The 9,343-nt window shown below is 46.6% G+C and overlaps 1 protein-coding gene across 1 annotated transcript in view; it reads left to right on the plus strand.

The window, feature by feature from the left end:
- The first annotated feature begins 248 nt into the window (after window positions 1-248).
- The window catches only part of LOC111953702 (gamma-aminobutyric acid receptor subunit beta-3-like), a 58,756-nt gene continuing 49,661 nt past the window's right edge, over window positions 249-9,343 (plus strand). Inside the window, 1 exon segment of the mRNA XM_070435554.1 lies at window positions 249-852. Within this exon segment, the coding sequence (XP_070291655.1) occupies window positions 725-852 (128 nt within the window). The 5' untranslated portion in view covers window positions 249-724.

The following is a 9,343-nucleotide window of genomic DNA, read 5'->3' on the forward strand; positions in this document are numbered from 1 at the left end:
ATCGCCAACAAATATAATTATCTAAGAAAACAATTATGCAGATGAATAAAATATGATATAAAATGGCTTCGCTAAAATATGTATGTTACACTCAATAATGTGACAGTTGCTGTGTGAGGTAAATGTGTTGTGGTAAAAAAGCGGAGAGAAAAAAAAAACATGATATCTTGTTAACCAACTGAAGATTGCGTTTGAAGCTTTAAAAAAATCCTTTCTAGCTTCCCACAGCCGGCGCCTGATAAACTATAGAAAATCCACTGATGACTGCTGCGTTCTCCAGGCAAAATCCGATTTTTGTATCTCACTAATCCCCTGTCACAATCTGCAACCTGCCATCAGGGAAAACGCTAGCTCAGTCCTGCCCACTCACTCAGCTCGGCTCTGCTCTKCTGTGCTCTGGCCTCGCGCACTCGACAAGGACGCGACGCTACCAAATCTCCAGCGACTGACGGACAGATATCTACAGACCTTAGCTCCTAGTTAATAACAATTCTCCCAGGGGTGTGATGGAGGGGGGCTGACCTGGTGCCCCATGGGAAGTTTGTGATTCTGTGAGCCAAACGGACGTAGGGCCAACGCAGGGACCATCATGTCTCCAGTCCCAGAAGCCCCAGCTAGCCGGCGTCTTCTCGGCCCACCGGGGAGACACCCATGACTCCCAGCCTCTCTCCGCCCCGAGCRACCGACTGACCGACCGACCATCCGGACTGTTTGCTGTTGATGCATGGAGCCCGATGAGACTCATAGAGGAATGAACATGTACCTTTGGTGGATTYTACTGCAAGGATTTTGGAGCGTTTATGGGGAACTTCCATTCATTGCAGACAATAACGCAGCCATGTTGGTCAACTGGTGAGTACTAAGGCAACGGTGGTCSCAGAAAGTTTGTGAAAAACTTAAGAAAATGTCATTTACATGTAAATATGCAGATATAAAGAAAGAAAAGTGGAATGGGCTGGGTTTTGGGATATGTCCAAAGGAGACATTGCATAAAGGCACACTGTTCTAAACCCAACTAAGGGACTCCATTTTGCAGGATAAACTATATTTCCCTCTTTTACCAAACAGTGTACTATATCATTTTACGGTATTTATTTTCAGTGTGGTTTGCTGTAAATGTACTGTGAGGGGGTATAGGATGTCATGTCCCTAAACCGAGCTGTTGCTAATCTCGTCTTGATTTAGCCATAGAGGGATTGTAGCTAAGATTAGGCACATGCTAATTCAAGAACCGCAACAGAACTGACCCACCGGATTCCCATCGGGGACAGTGAACTCTACAGACTTGGCCCTGGGCCAGACAGACGGCCTACAGCCACCGCCTGACCTCCGCAGCTCCCATTTGTCACTGCTGGCAAGCAGAGAGGAGCCGGTGGAGGAAAGGAGATCCACAGAAACACACTTTTAGCTAGCGGGCCTACTGAAGTTCGGGGTCAGTCCACAAATGGACTATAGTTTACACTTATCAGTGGCCCTGCAGGGAAGCTTATAGGATCCCGCTGCCTACTTAACAGGCAGGGAGGGTTTTTAGGTCTTATCCATGATCAAGGKAGATTGCCATGGAGGGACTGTCCTGCCTCTCCTTTCCTTTCATGGCCAAGGAGTTAAACGGCYGTGATGATGACTTTCACGGCGCTGGATGGTTTCTGCCATTCGACGCACAATACCAGGGAAATCCACACTTTTAATAGCCATTCTGCAGACAGCAGCCGAAGTGCATTACAGTWCCGCTTTACATAAGGGTATTAAGCCTTTCAGTCCCACGTGTCTTTGCCCGGGAGCCTGGGATGTCCAATCCCTGCGGGCGCTGTGATGTCGTCCTCTTATGCAAAAGCCTGATGGGACAGTCAACACGGGATTAACCCTTGACTCCCAGGGAGCTCAGGACAGGAATAAGTGAKTCCATGTGTAGCCTAAGTGACAGCTGGCTACTTCCCTACCTGCTCTTGCTCCTTCTCCAAAATATTTCCTTTCCCCCCTCTAGCCTACAGTGAAGTACAGTGGAGTTTGGAGAAGTCAGACTAAAAATGACATTTGAAAGGAATAGGATACTTTCCCCAAAATATGAATTTCCCCAACGTAATCGTTAAGAGTCTACTGACCCACCCGTGCGTCAATCTAAGTAGCATAATAACAAAATCCCCATGAAAATCGGTCAGTTTAAGATAGAGATATTTGCATGGGCTGTGTCTTAATCCATAGCGTCCGCTTATGATAGCCTTCCGCACATGCGGTGGAAGGTGGCTGAGCTACATRGGTGTTTGTCAGACCAAGAGACATCCCGGTCTTTGGTCTTCTCACGAAAACGTCTGTAGCGTCCGAATGGTTTGGCCTACCAACTAAGATGACCACTCTATGGAAAGATGAGACTCTCTGTTTTGCTCTACTACCCCAACAAGTGTCACAGGACTCGTCTGAAGGTAACCCATACAATGAATGGAAGTATGGAGGTAGTTTTGTGCCAACAAAAATAAGGGTTGTTAAATATGTGTCCATAAAAACACAAATATTTCCTGAGCTTTCTTATGTCTCCTAGATATAGGACAGACACTTCAAAACCTTTATTTTTGCACTGTCTTTTGAGTCATTTATGAATGTGTTATTCAATGTGTTTCTATGGTAGTAAAGGCCAAAATACAATATTTTATCTTTAAAAAATATATATATATTATTTGATACCTAAAGGGGTCCTACAATTCTAAATCAAAATGTCTCAGGCTACATTCCATTCCAACATCCATATGTGCATACCAATTAGAATGCATGCCGTAATACATTGCTTAATTCTAAGGTATGCTAGTGTGGATATTGGAAGAGAGCTGGGAAAGGTTTTTGAGTATATACMTCACCTCGACTRGTGTAGATGTCCTCAGAGCCTGCAGTCTGGCCGATCAGGTGGTACTGGTTGAGACGGGATCCGTCTTCTGCCACCACTACAGACTTGGCAGCACCGGTTTGCCAGAGGTACACCACCTCAGAGACTGGATAGGCATCTGAAAGAAAGAAACAGGACACTGTGAGGACGCTAATGAGATATTATACAGGCCAGGGCACATATCAGGAACTAGAAGTCTCAGACCAAAGTCATAGTTGAAGCTCAGATGTTGAGTCAAGCGAAACTAGGATGAAGCTATTACTAGGACTACACGTTCTTCTGGCAACACAATCGGAGGCCTATGTCGTGTACGCATGAAATGCATGCTGGGAAAGGAACGGAACAGTTTGTTACTTATGTCCAGGACACAAGGTTCCTCATATCCTACTCTAAGTGAAACTACATYGTGGTTTGGTGTCCTAGTTGATTTATTTAGCAAATGCAAAGTCTCAGTGCCAAAAAGTTGCTTCTGATCCTGCTGTGTTAAGTACAGCTAGGCACCCATTGCGTTTGTGGATTATGTGGTGAATGGTTTTCTCTCTAAGAACAGAGCTTAAGAGACAACATGGCTATACCCAATCTCTTTTCCTTTACCATAGTAGGACAATCCCCCGGAAGCTGTACAGTATAGACCAGAGTAAGGGACCCTGCCAGCTTTGCCCCTCTGGGGGCTTCAGGCTTAGATTGAGCTGTGGTTGAGCACATGTTTGCAAAGCAACACAGCTTGTTAATCACATAGCCACCCACAGTGGCTGATTGGAGCTGAGAGTGTYRGCTAACRCTGACCCCCAAGGTCTGGTCCAAATTACGCCTCTGCCACAGCAGAGAGGGTCATCAGGCATCGTGACATACAGAAAGACAAGGATGCATACGCAGACAGACAGACAGACAAATGGGCAGACGGATAGGCAGACAGACAGGCAGGCAGACACACACAAACACACCAACACCAGCTTCAGATTGCAGCCTACTAGTTTTTYGCTCAAATTGGTGATCTGTAATCAAATCATTTCCCAATTAATCTAAAAGCGAATGATTTCTCTTGTCAGCTCTCTGTGTCRATTTTCCACCCTTAGGACATCATCCCTCTTACCTAGAGGATTACAGGAGGGTCCAGTGTGGAGCTCACTCTAAAGCTGGGGCTAAGCCCTAAAGACTCATGACATCCAYAAGGAGTTGCATTGGCTCCTCTCCTGAAACACTGACTCAAGATAGAACACAAAGGCCTGCCAACATTTAGGATCTCTTAATAGGCTGTATCAATAGAACAGTCTGGATYGATCAGTGATACAAAGTTCAGGTCAGGTCAGCTATAGTTTATTGTAACCAGGTAGGGCATGTCAAATATGAACTATAAATCAAAATATGAAGATGAATATTTTGGCGATCTGTTACAGCCAGAAACCCACTTTTTACACTACTCATGACAGAGAGTTATCATTTGAAGTACAAACGTATCTAATTTTCTTTTTAAATTAACTAACAAAAGCATTGTTACTATCAAATTTCCAATCATCAGACATTTACTATGTACATTCTACACTGAACAGAAATATAAATGCAACATGTAAAATGTTGGTCCCATGTTTCATGTGCTGAAATGAAAGATCCCAGAAATTTTCCAAACACACAAAAAGCTTATTTCTCTMATTTTTTTTCTCACAAATTTGTTTACATCCCTGTTAGTGAGCATTTCTCCTTTGCCAAGATAATTCATCCACCTGACAGGTGTGGCATTTCAAGAAGCTGATTAAACAGCATGATCATTACACAAGTGCACTTTGTGCTGGGGAAAATAAATGGCCACTGTAAAATTAGCCGTTTTGTCGCACAACACAATGCCACTATAACGACACAGGACAAGACCCAAATGCAGACAAAGGAGGAAGTTGGTTCGAGTTGCTGATATTTATTAATAGACAAGGGGCAGGCAAGAGGCAGGTCGGGGACAGGCAGAAGTTCGTAAACCAGGTCARAGTCAGGTGGGTACAGGATGGCAGGCAGGCTCGAGGTCAGGGCAGGCAGAATGGTATGGCAGGCAGGCTCGAGGTCAGGGCAGGCAGAAAAGGTCGGAACCGGGAGGACTAGAAAACAGGAACTAGAAAAACATGCTGGTAGGCTTGACGAGACAAGACGAACTGGCAACAGACAAACAGAACCACCGATATAAATACACAGGGGATGATGGGAAGAAATGGGAGATACCTGGTGGGGGGTGGGGACAAGCACAAGACATGTGAAACAGATCAGGATGTGTCAGTAACCCGCTCTAGGGGCGCCACCTGGCGTCCTACCTGGGCGCATACCTGGTTGACCGGGATGCCGGCTGTGAAAGTCAGCGATGAGGGCCGGGTCCAGGATGTCCTTAGTGGGGACCCAGCACCTCTCCTCCAGGCCATAACCCTCCCAGTCAACCAGGTACTGGAAACTCCTGCCCCGAGGTCGAACACTCACCAGGCGTCTCACCATGTATGGCGGATGGCCATCGATGAGACGGGGAGGGAGAGTGGGGCCTGGAAACAGGAGACAAAGGGCTGTGAGACAAATCTTAGACACATGAACCGTGGGATGTATACGAAGGGAAGCAACAGAACAGTGGGACTAAGGATTTTAGAGATGGCAAATCCCAGAAACGAGTGAATCAACAGAAAACGTTGCAGCTGCACTCTAAAGGTGTGATGGGGCCAATCCACCACCACTTTCACCTTGTCAGGATCCATCTGAACGTTCCCTTCAGCGATGACATATCCCAGAAAAGAGATAGTGGGGCGAATGGAATTCACACTTCTCAGTTTTCCCAAACAACTGGTTCTCCAGGAGGCGATGGAGGACTTGACGGACATGGAGGACATGCTCTTGAGCAGAATGGGAGCAAACAAGGATGTCATTGAGGTAGACAAACACAAAGCGATTCAGCATGTCACAGACCAGGGCCTGGAACACTGCAGGGGCGTTGGTGAGTCCAAACGGCATGACCAGGTACTCATAGTGTCCGTTAGCTGGGTTGAAGGCGGTCTTCTACTCGTCTCCTTCCTGTATCCGAACTAGGTGGTAGGCATTCCGAAGGTCYAACTTAGAAAAGAAGGTTGCCCCCTGGAGAGGTTTGAAAGCCGAGGAGATGAGTTGTAGAGGGTAACGATTCTTCAAAGTGATATCATCTTGTCCACAAAGAAGAAACATGTGCCAGCAGGGGAGGCAGAAGGTCAAATGCTCCCAGCAGGCAGAGAGTCCTTAGTGTACTCCTCCATGGCCTTTGTCTCAGGGCCAGAGAGGGGATACAGCCGCCCACAAGGCGGTGTGGTGCCCGGGAGAAAGTCAATGGCGCAATCATAGGGGCGAAGCAAAGGAAGGGAGTTGGCGTGAGCCTTGCTGAAAACCTCCAGGAGGTCCTGGTACTCCGCGGGAACGGCAGAGATATCCAATGCTTTTCCAGAGCCCGCAGGAGGACGTCCCGGGGCAGGCTGCACCACTTTAAGGCAATCCGAGTGTAAAAACAGGCTCCAACCCAGGATAGAACCAGTGGTCCAATCAATCAGGGGGTTGTGCCTCTGGAGCCATGAMAATCCCAAAACGACAGGAACATGGGGAGATTCAATATGTAGAAGCTGTATGGACTCACTGTGATTGCCCGACACTCGCATGTTAGTGGGAACCGTACTGTGAGTGACCCTGCCAATGGAGCGTCCGTCCAGTGCTCTGACGTCCATCGGAATGGAGAGGATTTGTATGGAGATACCCAGCTCAGATACTAGAGTAGCGTCCATGAAGCTCTCGTCAGTCCCAGAGTCAATGATCACCCGGAGAGATTTAGACCAATCACCCCACAGCAGGATAACATGGAAAGGGGTACAAGTAATAGGAGTTAGAAGACTCCCAGTATGGCCCACCAGCATACTCATACCTACTGATGAGCCTGGTCTTTTACTGGACAGGTGGATATGTAATGCCCTGTAGAACCACAATACAGCCAACTGTTGGAGCTCAGCCTACGTAATTGTTCCTTAGGCGACAATCTWCCCAGTTGCATAGGCTCTGGAGTAAACGAGTCGCCCGTCCCCGATGATTCCCGAGGGGGCTCAGGTGACTTCGGATCCTCTCGGGAATGCAGGCGTCGGGGACTTCCGGGGTTCTTCGGAGGCGAGAAAGCAGCCATGGACGAGCGAGTGTGGCTGAGAACASACCTCCTCTCCGTCCTGCATTCCTGTAGGTGCCCATCGCCGGGGTAGGCTGGACAAAATCACCACTGGTAGGGGGATTACTGAGCGTCCGGGAGGTCTCCGTTGTGGCATGATGCCTGATAGATAGTCCACGGAATTGCTCCAGTAATGATTTGAAACCCTGGTCATGGCATTCTGCCAAAGTATGTATTTCCATAAGGTTCTGAAGTAGCTCCTAATTTCTCCCAATGGTGGCTCCATGCAGGGAGACAGTGTTGAGGAGCTGGTCCGAGTCTGCTGGGTCAGTCATGGCCAGTTCATTCTATAATGGCACAGGATGAGACCCAAATGCAGACACAGGAGGCAGATGGTTCGAGTCTCTGATATTTATTAATAGATAAGGGGCAGGCAAGAGGCAGGTCGAGGACAGGCAGAAGTTCGTAAACTAGGTCAGAGTCAGATGGGTACAGGACGGCAGGATGGCAGGCAGGCTTGAGGTCAGGGCAGGCAGAATGGTATGGCAGGCGGGCTCAGGGTCAGGGCAGGGCAGGCAGAAAAGGTTGGTACCGGGAGGACTAGAAAACAGGGACTAGAAAAACCCGCTGGTAGGCTTGACGAGACAAGACGAACTGGCAACAGACAAACAGAACCACCGATATAAATACACAGGGGATGATGGGAAGAAATGGGAGATACCTGGTGAGGGGTGGAGACAAGCACAAGACAGGTGAAACAGATCAGTGTGACAGCCACWTATKTCTCATRTTTTGAGGGAGCGTGCAATTGGCATGCTGACTGCAGGAATGTCCACCAGAGCTGTYGCCATATAATTGAATGTTAATTTCTCTACCATAAGCCGCCTCCAACGTCGTTTTTGGGAATTTGGCAGTAYGTTCAATCGGCCTCACAAACGCAGACCCTGTGTATGGCGTCATGTGAGCGAGCAATTTGCTGATGTCAATGTTGGGAWCAGAGTGCCCCATGGTGGAGATGGGGTTATGGCATGGGCAGGCATAAGCTAAGGACAATGAATACAATTGCATTATATTGATGGCAATTTGAATGCACAGAGATCCAGTGAAGAGATCCTGAGGCCAATTGTCATGCCATTCATCCGCTGCCATCAGCTCATGTTTCAGCATGGTAATGCACAGATTAGGGCCTAATGAATTTATTGCAATTGACTGATTTCATGATATGAACTGTAACTCAGTAAAATCTTTGAAATTGTTGCATGTTGCGTTTATATTGTATGTAAAGTATAATTGCAACCTTTAGGGTAGTCAGTAACCTACTGTCGGKATTCAGGAAAGCACTGGCTAGGACAGTACCTGCAGTCCAACAAAAGAATTCAATCAAGTGCAGATGAAGGATTTACACTTTATCAGAAGTGTTAACCTCATTTCAACTGAAACAACTAGCAAGCTGTTCCTCTCCTGAACACTGTCACTGTTGAAACACTGTCGGGATATTGACGTGAAACCACACCTGTCCTAAAAATAGAGGGCCAACATTCTGAGAGAAACCTCAGAAACAGCACCTTTCCTGTCTGCAATCAATCTGAGGCCTAGGTCTCTTTAAGCATGCAGGGAGATGCAGAGGAAGGTGGATAGTGAGGAATAATGGGCCAGTCAGAACCATGGGGAATGAGTGGAGGTTCAGATATAGGATCTTCATTTACTATAGCAGGAACATAATCCTACAGCAACAGGACATTTGAATTGTTAATTGGATTGTARTTGACTGACATTTTTCGTGAGTTAAAATCCAGTCTAAAATGCATTTCTACGTGGAAATTACAAACGTCAGAAGCCTTTWAAATCCTCAAATACACTACATTTACAACCTCCYGCAACAGGTTGCTCAAATGAATATCCTACATCTCTATAGATTCCTCAGCTTTTGTAGATGGTCCGTATATAAAATAGAAAAACACAAAGGCCTAGAGAACCAGGTTAAGAAAGGGATGAGCCACAGGAGCCTGGAAGAAAGAAAAGGAAACAGAGAGAGAKAGAGAGAGAGAGARMRMWSASWGAGAGAAAGAAAATGTGAGGGTGAGTCATGTTCTTCAAGGCTATACACTGTACCAGTCTACTTCATTTCTACTTCATTTCCATGTTCCATGTACATTTTTTTCCTATCCTTTATTTTTTTCTTCTAATTATGGATGAAAAGAATAACTGTTGTTTAATCCCCCGGATGACAAAGTGTCTTTCTGGATTAAAGAAAAGAATCAAAATGAGGTCCACTGTGAATGTTTCTAGGGACTAAACGAGCGTTTCTCCCTGGCTGTAGGAGGAAAATGAAAGGC

This window comes from Salvelinus sp. IW2-2015, linkage group LG27 (genome assembly GCF_002910315.2).
Source record: "Salvelinus sp. IW2-2015 linkage group LG27, ASM291031v2, whole genome shotgun sequence".
NCBI classification, from domain to species: Eukaryota; Metazoa; Chordata; class Actinopteri; order Salmoniformes; family Salmonidae; genus Salvelinus; species Salvelinus sp. IW2-2015.